General features: G+C 46.8%; 1 protein-coding gene across 7 annotated transcripts in view; it reads left to right on the plus strand.

The window, feature by feature from the left end:
* PNPLA6 (patatin like phospholipase domain containing 6) overlaps nucleotides 1–18,489 on the plus strand; it is a 110,239-nt gene that overhangs the window by 41,048 nt on the left and 50,702 nt on the right. For all 7 annotated transcript variants that reach the window (XM_058168316.1, XM_058168320.1, XM_058168319.1 and 4 more), the window contains 3 exons: nucleotides 12,834–12,909; nucleotides 13,083–13,223; nucleotides 13,306–13,369. In XM_058168316.1, the coding sequence (XP_058024299.1) occupies nucleotides 12,834–12,909; nucleotides 13,083–13,223; nucleotides 13,306–13,369 (281 nt within the window). The remainder of the gene's footprint in view (nucleotides 1–12,833; nucleotides 12,910–13,082; nucleotides 13,224–13,305; nucleotides 13,370–18,489) is intronic.

The following is an 18,489-nucleotide window of genomic DNA, read 5'->3' on the forward strand; positions in this document are numbered from 1 at the left end:
GACAGCACTTCGATAGCTTCATTGGGGTGGCCCGGTGTGGAAAAGTACAGCTGGGTGTCGTCAGCGTACAGCTGGTACCTCACACCGAAGCCACTGATGATCTCACCCAGCGGCTTCATATAGATGTTGAACAGAAGGGGCGAGAGGATCGAACCCCGCGGCACCCACAAGTGAGGCGCCGGGTGACCTCTGCCCCTGTCAACACCGTCTGCGACGGTCGGAGAGATAGAGGAGAACCACCGATAAACGGTGCCTCCCACTCCCAATCCTCCAACCGGCGCAGCAGGATACCATGGTCGATGGTATCGAAAGCCGCTGAGAGGTCTAATAGGACCAGGACAGAGGAGCAACCCCTATCCCTGGCCTCCAGAGATCATCCACCAACGCGACCAAAGCCGTCTCCGTGCTGTAACCGGGCGGAAACCGGACTGGAACGGGTCTAGATAGACAGTTTCATCCAGGTGTAGGGAAACTGATATGCCACCATACTCTCAACAACCTTCGCATGAGCGGGTTGGAGACCGGACGATAATTACCTAAAACAGCCGGGTCCAGGAGGGCTTCTTGAGGAGGGCCTCACCACCGCCTCTTTCAAGGTGGCGGAAGACTCCCTCCAACAAGGAGGCACTCGTGTCGCCTGGAGCCAGCCTCGTGTCACCTCCTGAGTGGCCAGCACCAGCCAGGAGGGGCACGGGTCCAGTAAACACGTGGTGGCATTCAGCCTACCCAACAACCTGTCCATGTCCTCGGGAGCGACAGGGTCAAACTCATCCCAGAAAATATCACCAAGACCACCCTCAGACGCCCCATCTGAATCACCGCAAGTTTGGTCTAAACCGTCTCGAAGCTGAACGATTTTATCGTATAGATAACCGTTAAACTCCTCAGCACGTCCCTGCAACGGGTCATCCCGCTCCCCCTGGTGAAGGAGGGAACGGGTCACCCGAAACAGGGCGGCTGGGCGGTTATCTGCCGACGCAATGAGGGAGGAGGCGTAGCAACGCCTCGCTTCCCTCAGTGCCACTAGGTAGGTCCTAGTATAGGACCTAACTAGTGTCCGATCAGCCTCTAAACGGCTAGACCTCCAGGAGCTCTCTAGGCGTCTTCTCCGGCGTTTCATCCCCCTCAGCTCCTCGGAGAACCAAGGGCGGTTGGGACCTGCGCCGGGTCAGAGGCCGCAGAGGCACGACACAGTCTAAAGCCCCAGCCGCAGCCCATTGCCAGGCTGCGGCTAGTTCCTCTGCCGTGCCGTGAGCCAGACCCTCAGGAAGTGGCCCAAGCTCCGTCCGGAACCTCTCCGGGTCCATCAGGCGCCTGGGGCGGGACCAGCGTTGTGGGTCCGTCTCCCTGCGGGGTTGGGGGGCGGGCAGAAAGGCCAGGCGAAGGAGAGTGATCTGACCATGACAAAGGTTCTATGACTACATCTCTCAAATCCAGATCCTTCAACCACTGACCAGAGATAAAAATCAGGTCCAGTGTGCCACCCCCAGTGTGAGTGGGGCCATCCACTACTTGAGTCAGGTCCAAGGCCGTCATGGAAGCTATGAACTCCCGAGCCACTGTCGATGACAAGCCGGCAGATGGCAAGTTAAAGTCCCCCATGACTAAAAGTCTGGGGGTCTCCACTGCCACCCTGGCAAGCACCTCCAGGAGCTCGGGCAGGGCAGCTGTCACGCAGCAAGGAGCCAGGTACGTGACCAGCAAGCCCATCTGACACCTATGACCCCATCTCACAAGAGGATTCACACCGGCAATCTGAGGTACAGTGGTCTCCCTCGGCTCTAGACTCTCTTTAATAGCAACCGCCACCCCCCCACCCCTACCCTGGGCCCTCGGCTGATGGAATGCACGGAAACCCGGTGGGCACATTTCGACCAGGGGCACGCCCCCTTCAGTGCCCAACCAGGTCTCCGTAACGCCTATAAGATCCGTGGCGCCCCCCTGAATAAGATCGTATATTAGGGGGGCCTTATTGGCCACGGACCGTGCGTTGCATAACATGAGACGAAGGCCCAGGCTCTGGGGGTCTTGACCATCCGGGAGCAGGAAAAGTCAGAGGATCGGGCACGCGATCGCTTGCAGACATCGAACGTGACCCCTAGACCGTCGATCCCCCTTCCACCATATCTGCCCCTCCCACTTACCGTGCAAATGGAACCACCCTCACAAAAAGGAACACATTCCCCCCCCATAACCTCCGAACCCACTAAATAATCGCCACGAGCACGCGCAGGGACTGGTTTCCCTCCCGACGGGCTACCCCCAACACCCGCCCTAACCCTCCCACCCCTTAAAAATGCCCTATCTAAAAAACCCCAAAGGCTCTTCCTCTTCGCATGCCACCTCTGTGGGTCCCAAGACCCGTCATTGAGGCCGGCCTTAGGTAAGGTAACAGGCCGTTCCCACGAGGCGGGGGCACCTCGCAGGCGCAAGAGTTCGGATCTAGCATAGCCCATGCAATAAAACAATAAAAGTCAGCAGAAAATAGATTGTCCCGGACTAACAGAGATGTTAACAGAGATGTTCTCCTGAGGTAGCTCTCTAATTAGGATCCAGATATAAGATGACGTAAGATGTAAAAATGGACAGTCAATCTCCATGGTACAAATGGGATATAAGATGTAACATATAAAATATAAGATGTAAAATATATTCTAACCATCAGACCCATGGTACGGTCCTGGTAAGTCCATAAACCAGAACTAATAATCCAGGACTTGGATAACACAATCTGTCCAGAAAAACATCCGGGTCCCAAAAAGAGGGGGGGAGGGAAAGGCGCTCCATAGCTGCCTTCCAAGTCCAATTGTTGTCTCCAGATGGAACTCCCCAACAGCTCCCAGCAGCTCCCAGAACTCCAGTCTGGCTCCAATATGGCCCAGCAACAACTCCCAAAAAGATCACAAGGTGCCCAAAAGATGTTATACGTCCCAAAGTCCCCAGCAAACGGGGGAAGGGGGGGCGCGGCTGACATTGCCGCTATTGGGGAGCCAGGCCAAACCAGGCCAAAAAGGCGGCCGAAACGTCCTCCTCCTCTCCGATATCAAATGGTGCGCCGTTGCCCTTGCGACAAGGGAGATCTTGTGGCAGGAAAGCCAGGCCCAAAAATAGGCCAAACCGCCCTCCTTACCTCCGGTATCGCCTCCTCCCTCCGATATCGAGGGGACCGCCGTTATTAATAATAAAAGAGTCCTTAAGAATCCTTGAGGTAGAAAACAAGGGGAGCAAGCCAGGGAAAGCTGAGGGGGAGGCTGGCTCGCCAACCGAAACGCCGACCACCACGCCGCCTCCTCCCGGGCCTCTAAAATGGCCACCGTCATACGCCGATCGCCCTCCCGGCCCGTTCTCAGCAGCCGCGGGTCCTAAAAGGTCCACAGACCTCTCCCGCGGCTGCGAGGAAGATCGTCTACTGGGCCGGGGGGCGAAAACAGCTAAACGGGCAGCCACGACGATGCCATCAGCCGGGCAATCTCAGATCCGCCGACCCAAGTTTTACCGCAGCGCCATCAGAAACAAATACTCTTTATTGCAATATATGCTCCGAATAATAAACAGGAAGAATTCTACAGAAGACTACATAAAAAAAATAATAGAGATAGACTATGAAAATATATGTTTAATAGGGGACTTTAATGCAGTTGTAAATGTTAAAAAAGACTACAGAAGTAGTAAAAGAAATAAGAAAAGACGAAGAACACTGCCAAACACATTCTTTGAGATGGTACAAGAATTAAACTTACAAGACGCATGGAGAGAATTAAATTTAAAGACCAATCAATATACCTTCTATTCAAACACGCATCAATCATGATCAAGAATAGACATGGCATGCGAGGAATAGAGGTGGCATGCGAGGAAGAAGAATTTGTGGGGTTTTATTTATTTATTTATTTTATTTATTTGATTTTTATACCGCCCTTCTCCCGAAGGACTCAGGGCGGTGTACAGGCAACAATAAAATACAGAACACCACAATATACCATTTAAAATACGAATTAAAAAACTTATTATAATTAGCCTAAAACCTTAAAATTTATAAAACCAAACCCCATTTAAAATTAATAGAGAATTTAAAATCGATAAAATTTATGTAATTTAAAATTTAAAATTTAAAATATAAAATTTAAAATTTAGGCCAGCCCCGCGCGAATGAAAAGATATGTCTTCAGTTCACAAGAAAGTCCGAAGGTCAGGTATTTGACGTAAGCTTGGGGAAGCTCGTTCCAAAGTGTGGAGCCCCCACAGAAGGCCTTCCTCTGGGGGCCGCCAGCCGACATTGCTTGGCGGACGGCACCCTGAGAAGTCCCTCTCTGTGAGAGCGTACGGGTCGGTGGGAGGCATGTGGTAACAGCAGGCGGTCCCGTAAGTTTTGTAGATAGGTTTTTTAATAAGGGTTTTTTAAAAAGGGTTTTTTAAAGGGGGGAGGGTAGTGTCGGGTGGGGGGAAGAACCCGTCAGGGAGGGCATTTTTAGGGGTATCAGTTCCTGTGCATGCTCGTGGCGGTGAGTTAATAGGTCCGAAGGTTATGGAGGCAGTTCGTGTTCCACTGGTGGAGGGTGGTGCTATTTGCACGGTATGGGGGAGGGGCAGATTTGGCGGAAGTGGGGGCTCAAATCATGTTAAGGGGGTGCGCGCTCGATGCTTACAGGCGATCGCGCGCCTCGAGTCCCCAGACTTTTCCCGTTCCCCGGATGGCCAAGACCCTCAGAGCCCGGGCCTTCGGCTGATGTTGTGTAATGCACGGTCCGTGGCCAATAAGGCCCCCCTAATTCACGATCTTATTCAGGGGGGTGCCGCGGACTTTATAGGCATTACGGAGACCTGGTTGGGCGCAGAAGGGGGCGTGCCCCTGGTACAGATGTGCCCGCCAGGTTTCCGTGCATTCCATCAGCCGAGAGCCCAGGGTAGGGGTGGGGGGGTGGCGGTTGTGATTAGAGAGAGTCTGGAGCCGAGGGAGACCACTGTACCTCAGATTGCCGGGTGTGAATCCCTCTTTGTGAAGTGGGGCCATAGATGTCAGATGGGCTTGCTGGTCGCGTACCTGGCTCCTTGCTGCGTGACAGCTGCCCTGCCCGAGCTCCTGGAGGTGCTTGCCGGAGTGGCAGTTGAGACCCCCAGACTTTTAGTCATGGGGGATTTTAACTTGCCATCTTCCGGCTCGTCATCGACAGCAGCTCGGGAGTTCATGGCTTCCATGACGGCCTTGGACCTGACCCAAGTAGTTGATGGCCCTACTCACATTGGGGGAGGCACTCTGGACCTGATTTTTCTCTCTGGTCAGTGGTTGAGAGATCTGGACTTAAAGGAAATAGTCACTGAACCTTTGTCATGGTCAGATCACTCTCTTCTTCGCCTGGACTTTCTGACCGCCATTCACCACCGCAGGGAGACGGAGCTGATACGTTGGTTTCGTCCCAGGCGCCTGATGGACCCGGATGGGTTCCGGACGGAGCTTGGGCCATTCCCTGAGGGTCTGGCTCACGGCTTGGCTGAGGAACTTGTTGCGGCCTGGGAACGGGCCGCGGCGGGGGCCTTAGACCGTGTCGTGCCTCTGCGGCCTCTGACCCGGCACAGGGCCCAACCGGCTCCTTGGTTCTCCGAGGAGCTGAGGGGGATGAAGCGCCGGAGAAGACGCCTAGAGAGTTCCTGGAGGTCTAGCCGTTCGGAAGCTGATCGGACACTAGTGAAGTCCTATACTAGGACTTACCTAGTGGTATTGAGGGAAGTGAGGCGTAGCTACGCCTCCTCCCTCATTGCATCGGCAGATAACCGCCCAGCCACCCTGTTTCGGGTGACTCGCTCCCTCCTACATCAGGGGGAGCGGGATGACCCATTGCAGGGACGTGCTGAGGAGTTTAACGGTTATCTATACGATAAAATCGTTCAGCTTCGGGATGGTTTGGACCAAGATTGCGGTGATGCGGGTGAGATGCTCGAGGGTGGTCTTGGCGACATTGTTTGGGATGAGTTTGACCCTGTGGCTCCCGAGGACATGGACAGGTTGTTGGGTAGGTTGAATGCCACCACGTGTTTGCTGGACCCGTGCCCCTCCTGGCTGGTGCTGGCCACTCAGGAGGTGACACGAGGCTGGCTCCAGGCGATTACGATCGCTTCTTTGGTGGAGGGTGTCTTCCCGGCCGCCTTGAAAGAGGCGGTGGTGAGGCCCCTCCTTAAGAAGCCTTCCTGACCCGCTGTTTTAGGTAATTATCGTCCGGTCTCCAACCTTCGCTTTGTGGCGAAGGTTGTAGAGAGTATGGTGGCATATCAGTTTCCCTTGCACCTGGATGAAACTGTCTATCTAGACCCGTTCCAGTCCGGTTTCCGACCCGGTTACAGCACGGAGACGGCTTTGGTCGCGTTGGTGGATGATCTCTGGAGGGCCAGGGATAGGGGTTGTTCCTCTGCCCTGGTCCTATTAGACCTCTCAGCGGCTTTCGATACCATCGACCATGGTATCCTGCTGCGCCGGTTGGAGGGATTGGGAGTGGAGGCACCGCTTATCGGTGGTTCTCCTATCTCTCCGACCGGTCGCAGTCGGTGTTGACAGGGGGGCAGAGGTCGGCCCCGAGGCGCCTCACTTGTGGGGTGCCGCAGGGGTCGATCCTCTCGCCCCTTCTGTTTAACATCTACATGAAGCCGCTGGGTGAGATCATCAGTGGTTTCGGTGTGAAGTACCAGCTGTATGCGGATGACACCCAGCTGTACTTTTCTACACCGGACCACCCCAACGGTTATCGAAGTGCTGTCCCGGTGTCTGGAGGCCGTACGGGTCTGGATGGGGAGAAACAGGCTCAAGCTCAATCCCGCCAAGACAGAGTGGCTGTGGATGCCGGCGTCCCGGTACAGTCAGCTAAATCCGCGGCTGACCATCGGTGGCGAGTCATTGGCCCCGATGGAGAGGGTCCGCAACTTAGGCGTCCTCCTGGATGAACGGCTGTCTCTAGAAGAGCATTTGACGGCCGTCTCCAGGAGAGCGTTCTACCAGGTTCGCCTGGTACGCCAGTTGCGCCTTTCTGGACCGGGATGCCTATGCACGGTCACCACGCACTCGTGACGCCCCGCCTGGATTACTGCAATGCTCTCTACATGGGGCTCCCTTGAAGGGCATCCGGAGGCTGCAGTTAGTCCAGAATGCGGCTGCGCTGGTGATAGATGGAGCCCTCGTGGCTCCCGTGATAACACCCATCCTGCGCAGACTGCACTGGCTACCTGTGGCCTTCCGGTGCGCTTCAAGGTTTTGGTGACCACCTTTAAAGCGCCCATGGCATTGGGCCGGGTTATTTACGGGACCGCCTACTGCTACCGAATACCTCTCACCGACCCGTGCGCCTCACAGAGAGGGTCTCCTCAGGGTGCCGCCAGCGAGGCAATGTCGCCTGGCGACGCCCAGGAAGGGCCTTCTCTGTGGGGCTCCCACCCTCTGGAACGATCTACCCCCCGGACTTCGTCAGCTTTCGGACCTTCAGACCTTCCGCCGCGGGCTTAAAACATACTTATTTAATTGTGCAGGACTGAGTTAGATTTTAAATTTATGGGTTTTAAATTGGGTTTTATTTTTATACCTTTTAATTAATGGGCTTTAGAATAAGTTTTTTAATTGTTTTTATATTGTATTTATATTGTATTTATCTGTTTTTAGTGCCTGTAAACCGCCCTGAGTCCCTCGGGAGATAGGGCGGTATATAAATATGATTAAATAAATAAATAAATAAATAAATAAATAAATAAATGGTCTGGATGACCTCAGGAATGAGAGCAGACATCCAAGAGGTAGACATAATAACAAACACATGGACAGACCACAACCCAATAAAAGTGATATGGAGAGAACGGAAGAGGTGGAGATGGACAATGAACCAAAACATCCTAAAAGATAAGGAATACATGCAAATGGTGGAAAAAGAAATGAAATTCGTTTTCCAAAGAAAACAGAAGAAACATCATTGTAAAACATGCGGCAAAAGCATATATTCGTGGAGTAACAATAACATACATGGCAAGGAGAAATAAGAAAAAGAAGCAACAGCAAAACGCTCTACAGGATGAACTCAAAAAACTGGATTTAGACTTACAGAAAGAACCTCAAAAAAAAAAAAAAGGGGGATTTAATAAAACATAGATTAAGCTTAATGGTACAAGAGGAAATGGAACAAAAAGTTAAAATGGTGAAACGAAACTTCTTTGAATGTGCAAATAAGCCAGGGAGATGGTTAGCATACAAGCTGAAAAAGGAAAAAGAGAATAAAAGAATACACCAATTGCAGGATGAGAAGGAAATCTTTCACCATCAGAATGAAGATTAAAAAATATATCGCTCAGGAATTTTTTAGGAACTTGTAAAGCTAAGATAATATACCAGAAGACATCACTAAACAATATTTGGAAAAAGCTGGTCTAACCAAAATAACAGATACAATGAGAGCGATGCTAAATGAAAGAATAATAACAATGGAAATAACTGAGGCATTTAAGAAACAAAAAAAAACAAACAATAAAACCCCTGGTCCAGACGGACTCCCCGCAGAATTGTACAAAATCATACAAGAACCACTAGAACCTGACTTCCTGTGGCTCCGCTGGTTGTTGAGGATGGTCTTTTTAGACTGCCAACCCTGGATCGCGTAGAGCCGCTAAGACAGTGAAAATCAGCTGTCTAGCGGCTTAGAAACCTTTCCCTCGGGTGAAGAAAGGTGAGCGATCGGGTGGAGGTAGAGCTCCCCCAAAAGCACCAGGAATGATCCTGGAGGCTTGAAGGGGAGAGCTCCCTTGGGAACCCAAAGAGCTCCAGATCCAGGACGCCTCTGTCTTTTTTGGCAGAGCAAAACGCTGCGACCACATCTGCGATCAATATTGAGTTTAAATGAATTTTTGATTTAACCAGACAGAGCAATGTCAGGAGGCAAGGTAGATGTAAGTACCAGACCTCAACCCCGTGTGTGGATTCCGTTTGAGAAGAAAGGAAATGGCGTCTGAGTATAATGGGCATGAAAGTGAAAGTCAAAGAGGTGTTTATTAACACTGTTACAGTTTATAACTTTGCTTAAACTTGCTGGATTTTACGTTTATATGAAGAAACTATAAAGTGAAAGCTGGAAGGATTATACAACTGACTTATTTAACTTAAATACTGTGCTTATGAAAACACTTTGACTTTGTTTCAAATTATAAAATTAAAGTAAGATGGCTTCTGTACAAATATAGCCTGCTGTTTTCACGGAAGTTGGAGCGCCGTTAGTTCAACAACATAAATTACAAGAGGAACTGAAGGAATTTCTGAAGGCTCAAATTTCTGTTTGGGATAAAAAAATTAAGGAAACTGAGGAGAAAATATTGAAAATTAAAGACTTTGTTGCAGCTGAGGATGAAGAAATAAGAGAAGAAGTGGTGGCAGCCTTTAAGACTTTGGTTGAATACACAGAACAATTGGATCAAAAAGTGGAAGAGATGGATCAAGTTAATTCGAACTTAAAAAGCAAAATAGAGGAGTTTCAGACCAAGGTGGAGAATATAAAGCAGTTGGATGATAGAGTTGAAGAAATTAATCAACTTAATTTGGACTTAAAAAATAAAATAGAGATGCTCCAGATCAAGGCGGGGAGAGCAGAAGTAGAGCAAGTTTTATTGCAATACAGAGTTATGGAATCTGCATTGAGAGTAAGAGGTTTGAAAGAAAATAAACGAGAGGACTTAAAAAAGATTTTTGCAGAGGCTTTTGCACAGCTGATTGGACAGAAATCAATGGACTTTGAAATCCAAATTGAAAAAAATTACCATGTTAATTCATGGGTTGCAATGCAGAGACATTTGCCAAGAAATGTAGTAATTTATTTTACATCTAGGAAGATTAGGAATGAAATTTCACAAGTTTCTTATAAAAATAAAATTCAAATATTGGGACAAGAGGTATTGGTATTGAAAGAAATTCCTCCTAAAATGTTAAGAAATAGAAAAGAATATGCTTTTTGGTGGATCAGCTTAGAAACCTCCAGATACAGTACAGATGGAATGTACCAGCTGGATTAACAGTAAACTATAAGGGAGGGAAATATTGTCTTTATATAGTTTTTAAAGCAAGAGATTTTTATTCTAAAGTATTGAAGGTTGGAAGTTTGCCATTGTTAGAAGTTAAGATGAAAGGAGAGGTGGGAATGCTTAAAAAAGGGGGGAAAGGAAGCAAAGCAAATACAATCTAAAATTGGGGCTGTAAATTTAGGAGAAGAAACACAGAAAGCCGTAGGGAAGGATCAAAGTATGCTTATTATTAAACGTAAAGAGCAAGGAGTAAAGAGGTAATATTTTCAAATGAAAAGACTTTCCTTTCATGGGATAGGGTAAATTATAAGCGATATTTCTGAATATAAAAAGTAGAAAGAAGTTATGGATTGTATGATAAATGGGATGTAAATTGTTTAGAAATTTATGGTATGGGGAATATGGGGAAGATTATGAGGTAAACGTTAAATTTATATAAGGAAAGATGATGTTTATTATGTATGATAGATATACAAATATGATGGATTATAAGGTATATTGAGGAATAATTTTTGATATTACAACATTGGAAGATGGGATACTCTTTATTACAGAAGACTGGACTTTAAACTTAATGGACTTAGATGAGACGGTAGAATTATCAGCATATTTGAAAGATTATGTTTGAAAGATATATATATAAAATGGAGATTGAAATAACAAAATACTAAATAGCTTTTAAATGAATAGAAGGTAATTGTATTAGTATTAATATTTTCCTTTTTCTTCTTTTTTTTATGGAAAAGGGGAGTTGAGGTTCAAGAAGAGGAATGGGAGTTTATGTTAACTAGCATATTTTAGTTTATGATTGTTAGATACGATACCCTGTATTTGCTCTGGGAAGTCGGGGGGGGGAGGGGATGGGGGAAGTCGGGAGGAGGGAGGGGAAGGGTTAGGGTTGGGGGAGTGGGGATGTATGGGGAAAAGAATCTTGTAAAACTTTTTCAATTAAAAAAAAAAAAGAACCTCTAGAACCTTTCTGCAAGAGGTCTACAACAATGCACTATTAGGGGCCAAATTACCTAAATCTTGGTCAAAAGCATATATCACGTTAATTCCAAAAGAAGACACGGATCACCAACAAATAAAAAACTATCATCCAATATCACTATTAAATGTTGGCCACAAAATGTTCACCTCCATAGTTTCCGAAAGACTAAAAAGTCTTTTAAATGAATTATTACCAGAATGGCTTTTTACCCAAAAGACAGTTGAAAAATAATATGAGAATTATTGTGAACATCCTAGAGTATTACGAAGCCCATTCTGAAAAACAACTGGCACTGATTTTCTTAGCGTTCGATAACTTGAATTGGCAATTTATGATATTACAATAAAAATATGAATTTTGGAGAGAAATTTGTAAAGGTGGTCCAAAAATATACTCCAGCCAAATGGCAAATGTGATAATAAATGGAGAAACAGCAGAAAAATTTAATATAAATAAGGGCGTAAGACAAGGCTATCATCCCTGCTATTTATATTTATCTCTACAAGTGCTACTGGGGCAGATTAGAAAAGACCAAGAAATAAAAGGTCTGAAAATTAAAAAAGAACTGTACAAAGTACAAACATTTGTGGATGATCTGTTATTTATTCTGGAAGAACCATTGGAAACAGGATCTAAATTAGTTAAAAAATAGAAGAATTTGGTTCTGTAGCAGGACTTAAAATAAGTAAAGATAAGACCAAGATAATAACAAAAAAAACATACAAATAAGCAGAATAATGAACTGAAAGGAAAGATGGGCATGCAGATGACCAAGAAAGTCAAATATTTGGGAATTTGGTTAACAGCAAGATGTACATCGATAAACGAAGACAACTATAACAAAGTAATACAGCAAATAAAGATAGATTTAGACAAATGGAAAAAAGTACAACTCAAGCAAAGATTAGAAAAGTAACAATGAAAGACGATCAACGGACTAGAAATTAGAAATAAATATAAGTATAATGATAGACAGAATATTTATTGTAAATGATAGTATGGTAGGAGATTATAAAAATATAAAACAAAATACATGGAATGATAACCATATAGAGATTTGGGTTAGAAATACGAAAACAATGGCTACGAATATGATACTGTATATTAGGAGAGATAATAGTATATATAATGTAAGGGGAAAAAATGTGGACATATATCGCTGTTATGAAATCTGAAATTGTGATGTAAAATGAAGAAAACTGCATAATAAAAATATTTTTTAAAAAAAATACAAATTATGGCACTGTTAATTTCTTATGCAAACTTTTTGAATAGCCCCAACAAAACCGCATATATTGTAGGCTCCTAGTTTTTCAAAGTCAGCACGATCAAAATTGAGCCAGAAGTGAGCCCTCGTGTTGAGTTTTTCTTGTCTGCTGTGAACTGGCTTGATTGCATTATGAGAAAACACTAACCCCCACAGTCTTCATGTCTTCAAAAGGTTTTCAAATGGAACTCATAAAAGAAAATGCTGCTTTTTCACATTGTAGCAAACCATACTATCTTCTAAACAAGGTGGAGTCATTGCTGATAGTATGCTTTTTCCAGAAGGAGTTAAACATATACTATGATATCCGGGGAAATAGTTCAGGATACATGTAGAATTGCATTTTAATAGAGAATGGAGGAATGTTGTCACAAGGCATTGGGAGAACTTTTTTAGATGTGAATAGGGAGAAAATCATTTTAAGAAGGTCAGGCTAGCATCTCATCAGTTGGATAGTTGATAGACTCAGAAATTGTTGTTTATATGTATCACTGTTCAAATTCTGGGCACTGGCATCCTCCAATCTTCTAATGCTTTATATAGGTTGTCACCCGCCTTATCCACCTACTGAGTCAGAAGATCCTGGGGAATCTGCAGCAGTTACGTGGCTCTTTCCCAGGTAAGAGTGTTCTACTTCAGGCTATGCACCAACTTGTTGCCATATGGCTAGAAAGCATCAGGAGTTGAAAGAGCATCCTCATGTGACAGAAAGCTATGGAGTTGTGGCTTCGAATATCTAATTTTCTTTCAGGTACTTCAGGTGTTTCAATGATTATTGTATCTCTCATGTAGGTTCAGGTCTTGGCATGACCTCCAGTTCAGAATTGACCAATCCAGCTAGTAATCTCTCAACAGTGGCAGTCCTTCCAGTATGTGATGAGGTGCCCATGGCAGCCTTCACCTTGGAACTCAAACATGCTCTGAATGCAATTGGTGAGTTCTTGTTAGTGCTCTCTTTCCTTATGTTGTTTTATTCTGCTGCTTTTGTCATCATCATTCTTCTTTTTCTTCACAGGCCCAACCCTTCTACTCACCAGTGACATTATCCGTGCTCGTCTTGGGGCATCAGCATTGGATAGGTGGGTTGGGAACAAATATAAGCTTGTAAGCAGAAACAGATACTTGAGTATGGAGTTGAGATGTAGCATACTGTACTCTTTTCCCCCAGAGTATTTATTATCTGCCATATATTCTGTTTTAGCCATTCTATCTGTCCATGGTGTCAGGGTTCCAAGTAACACCCCCAACTAAATCAGATTCTGAGGCTGGAAGTTCCTCAAAGCTAACTTTTATTAGAGATGTCATATTGGCACATATGTGGAAACCCGAATCTGAAAGCTTCCGGTTTTTTCACACCCAAAAGAAAGTTCAAGATCTTGCCCACTTCTCCCACATGTCCACCACTGCTCCAATCAGTTCTTTCATGAACAGAAGACAACCTCCACTTTCTTTTCTGCACAGCTGTCAGATACCATGGCCTTGAACTCCTGTGTTCAATTTTGTTATGGCTAATTCTACTTCACTCATGCAATCCCTCCTCCCAACTACCCAATGGCAGGAGTGTGGCAGGCCTGGATCCTGAAGACACCAATATAATATGGCTTCCAGACCTGACACATGGTCTCCTGTAGGAAATACACTGGCATATATTTCCACCAAAGCGTCCAGTGTGCACTGTCATAATGACAATCATATTAAAACTAAATGTAGATATAAATGTTTTAAGAGTCCTTTATTCCCAAGGAAGAAGGTTGAGTGCAGCATCAATTTATTTTATTTATTTATTTATTATTTAAATTTGTATACCGCCCTTCTCCCGAAGGACTCAGGGCGGTTCACAGCCAAGTAAAAAATACACAATACATTATAAATACAATTAAAATACTAGTAAAAAACTTATTTAAATTGGCCACAATTAAAATTTGGAGATAAAACCCATTAAAAACCCATAACTTAAAAAAACTAACCCAGTCCAGCTCAGATAAATAAGTAAGTTTTGAGCTCGCGGCGAAAGGTTCGGAGGTCCGGAAGTTGACGAAGTCCTGGGGGGAGTTCGTTCCAGAGGGCGGGAGCCCCCACAGAGAAGGCCCTTCCCCTGGGTGTCGCCAGACGACACTGTCGCGCCGATGGCACCCTGAGGAGTCCCTCTCTGTGAGAGCGCACGGGTCGGTGAGAGGTATTCGGTAGCAGCAGGCGGTCCCGTAAGTAACCCGGCCCTATGCCATGGAGTGCTTTAAAGACGTTCACCAACACCTTGAAGCGCACCCGGAAGGCCACAGGTAGCCAGTGCAGCCTGCGCAGGATAGGTGTCACTCGGGAGCCACAAGGGGCTCCCTCTATCACCCGCGCAGCTGCATTCTGGACCAACTGCAGCCTCCGGATGCCCTTCAAGGGGAGCCCCATGTAGAGAGCATTGCAGTAGTCAGGCGAGGCGTCACAGGCGTGGTGACTGTGCACAAGGCATCCCGGTCTAGAAAGGCGCAACTGGCGCACCAGGCGAACCTGGTGGAAAGCTCTCCTGGAGACGGCCGTCAAATGGTCTTCAAAAGACAGCCGTGCATCCAGGAGAACGCCCAAATTGCGCACCCTCTCCATCGGGGCCAATGACTCGCTCCCGACAGTCAGCCGCGGACTCAGCTGACTGTACCGGGATGCCGACATCCACAGCCACTCCGTCTTGGAGGGATTGAGCTTGAGCCTGTTTCTCCCCATCCAGCCCCGTCCGCTTCCAAACACCGGGACAGCACTTCGATAGCTTCATTGGGGTGGCCCGGTGTGGAAAAGTACAGCTGGGTGTCATCAGCGTACAGCTGGTACCTCACACCGAAGTCACTGATGATCTCACCCAGCGGCTTCATATAGATGTTGAACAGAAGGCGAGAGAATCGACCCTGCGGCACCCACAAGTGAGGCGCCGGGTCGACCTCTGCCCCCGTCAACACCGTCTGCGACGGTCGGAGAGATAGGAGGAGAACCACCGATAAACGGTGCCTCCACTCCCAATCCCTCTAACCAGCGCAGCAGGATACCATGGTCGATGGTATCAAAAGCCGCTGAGAGGTCTAATAGGGCCAGGGCAGAGGAATAACCCCTATCCCTGGCCCTCCAGACATCATCCACCAACACGACCAAAGCCGTCTCAGTGCTGTAACCGGTCGGAAGCCGAACTGGAGCAGGTCCAGATAGACAGTTTCCTCCAGGTGCAGGGGAAACTGATATGCCACCATACTCTCTACAACCTTCGCGAGCGGGTTGGAGACCGGACGATAATTACCTAAAACAGCCGGGTCCAGGAAGGCTTCTTGAGGAGGGCCTCACCACCGCCTCTTTCAAGGCGGCGGAAAGACTCCTCCAACAAGGAAGCACTCGTAATCCCTGGAGCCAGCCTCGTGTCACCTCCTGAGTGGCCAGCACCAGCCAGGAGGGCACGGGTCCAGTAAACACGTGGTGGCATTCAATCTACCCAGCAACCTGTCCATGTCCTCGGAGTCACAGGGTCAAACTCATCCCAAACAACATCACCAAGACCGCCTCAGATACCCCGTCTGAATCGCCACAATTTTGGTCCAGACCGTCCCTAAGCTGAGCGATTTTATCGTATAGATAACCGTTAAACTCCTCAGCACGTCCCTAGCGGGTCATCCCGCTCCCCTGGTGAAGGAGGCGGGTCACCAAACAGGGCAGCTGGGCGGTTATCTGCCGGCGCAATGAGGGAGGCGTGGGCGCCTCGCTTCCCTCAGTGCCACTAGGTAGGTCCTAGTATAGGATCTAACTAGTGTCCGATCAACCTCTGAGCGGCTGGACCTCCAGGAACTCTCTAGGCGTCTTCTCCGCGTTTCATCCCCTCAGCTCCTCGGAGAACCAAGGAGCCGGTTGGGATCTGCGCCGGGTCAGAGGTCAAAGGCACGACACGGTCTAAGCCCCAGCCGCAGCCCGCTCCCAGGCTGCAGCTAGTTCCTCTGCCGTGCCGTGAGCCAGACCCTCAGGAAGTGGCCCAAGCTCCGTCCGAAACCTCTCTGGGTCCATCAGGCGCCTGGGACGGTACCAACGTAATGGTTCCGCCTCCCGCGGTGTTGGGTAGCGGTCAGAAAGTCCAGGCGAAGGAGAGTGATCTGACCATGACAAAGGTTCAATGACTATTTCCTTTAAGTCCAGATCTCTCAACCACTGACCAGAGACAAAAATCAGGTCCAGTGTGCCTCCCCCGATGTGAGTGGGGCCATCCACTACTTGAGTCAGGTCCAAGGCCGTCATGGAGGCCAAGAACTCCCGAGCTACCGTCGATGACGAGCCGGCAGATGGCAAGTTAAAGTCCCCCATGACTAAAAGTCTGGGGGTCTCCACTGCCACCCCGGCAAGCACCTCCAGGAGCTCGGGCAGGGCAGCTGTCACGCAGCAAGGAGCCAGGTACGCGACCAGCAAGCCCATCTGACATCTATGACCCCACCTCACAAAGAGGGATTCACACCCGGCAATCTGAGGTACAGTGGTCTCCCTCGGCTCTAGACTCTCTTTAATAGCAACCGCCACCCCTCCACCCCTACCCTAATTACAGGGAGGGTTTTCTGTTATCCAGATAGAACTGTTTTATATATAGATTGTGCTGCATTTTTAGTTTATTTGTTGAACTTTATTTGTGCTCTCCTCCTATTCATCTGATGAAGTGGTTGCTGCTCACAAAAAACATGTCTTTTAATAGAATTTGGAAAATGTTTTTCTGGATAACTGAATTTTTTTCCCAAGCATAAAACTTTGGAGGTTTTGATTTTTTTCAAAGCAACCATGCAATACCTCAATAATAATGCCTCTGTCTGATTCTTAAATTCACCCTTATCCATTAGATCATGGTTATTCAATCATCAAAGTTTGCACATAATATAGAGTTCCTCCATGAGTCTGAACAATATTTATAATATGTGTATCGGTATGAGATGTGGGAGTTTGTGCATAGGTCGTGTCTCTTCAATTAAGATGATTTGAAAGAAGCCAATCTTCATCTTTAAAAAAAATGCTCATCATCAAGAAAAATGAACAACAGGAGGGCAGGGCTGACATGGCAACAACATCTCCACAGGGCTCTGTGGAATTGCGCCAAATTCAACCTGCTAGGCGGTTTGGAGGGGTGATGAAGACAGAGAGGCCACTCCGTTGATCACAAGGAGACAGCCAACTTCTTGTTTGATTCGGAGGAAGCTCTCAATCCAGCAGGAAGAAAAAGATGGCCATTGCGTGCCTGATCGGAGCTGTGACAGCCGACCGATAACGCAAGCATAGAATCTGAGGAACAGTGTGATCAATCTGTTCAACCTGTTCTGGAACTTGCTCCTATAAAGTAAGCCTGAGTGAAAGTGGGACTCAAAGAAGAGGAAGTGGAATTGTTTGTTTTCCACCCCCCAAGAGTAGCAACAATTACACCTGAGAGCTATCTATAAAACTGGAAATAGAGAAAAGAGAACTTTTCAGAAAGACAAGTTTAAAAGCTAGGAAAGTTGGACTGGGGATTTAAAGTGCAAAATAGACCAAGTAGAAAACTTTTTGGAATATGAAATTTTGACCCCTGGGACTTTTAAAAAGCTTTGGATCAGATGATATAACTTAAGCTAATAAAAGGGAAAGGAGAATAATAAATCAACAGTGACATCTACTGGAGAAAGCCACAGAGAAGTGAAAGTAGTGACAATATGACCTTGACTGTCCTTGACCACCTTGAAGATAAGCTTGTTCGATAAACACCTGCTCTAGCAAATTGTTTCTATTGGATAGCAGAGAGAGAGTGAAGCACTGTAACTTTTTAAATAGTGTAGCTCTTTGAATTTAGATGAAAACTAAACAAATAAAATAATAGAAGCTGGGAAATAGCAAAGAACTATTTTTTTCTTCTCACTTTTTGGATTTTTTTTTGAGTCATGAGCCTGAGTGGTTGAATTTTGGGGCTTGGTGGGCCTAAGTGGATTTTGTGAGTTATGAGCCTGAGTGGTTGGATTTTGGGGCTTGGTGGGCCTAAGTAGACTACAAATTTATCAAATTCATCAGTTAATCAAGATAAGAAAGAATTAGGGAGGAAGAATTCAGGAAGAACCTGAAAATCAACAAGAATTTTTTTCTCCTTTTTTTCCTTTTTTTCTTTCTTTTGGACTACAACAATAACAAGTGTGAAACTATTTGGAGACTTTGGTGATGGTTTGATTTGTGAAAATAC

The sequence above is a fragment of the Ahaetulla prasina genome, chromosome 2, assembly GCF_028640845.1.
Source record: "Ahaetulla prasina isolate Xishuangbanna chromosome 2, ASM2864084v1, whole genome shotgun sequence".
Lineage (NCBI taxonomy): Eukaryota > Metazoa > Chordata > Lepidosauria > Squamata > Colubridae > Ahaetulla > Ahaetulla prasina.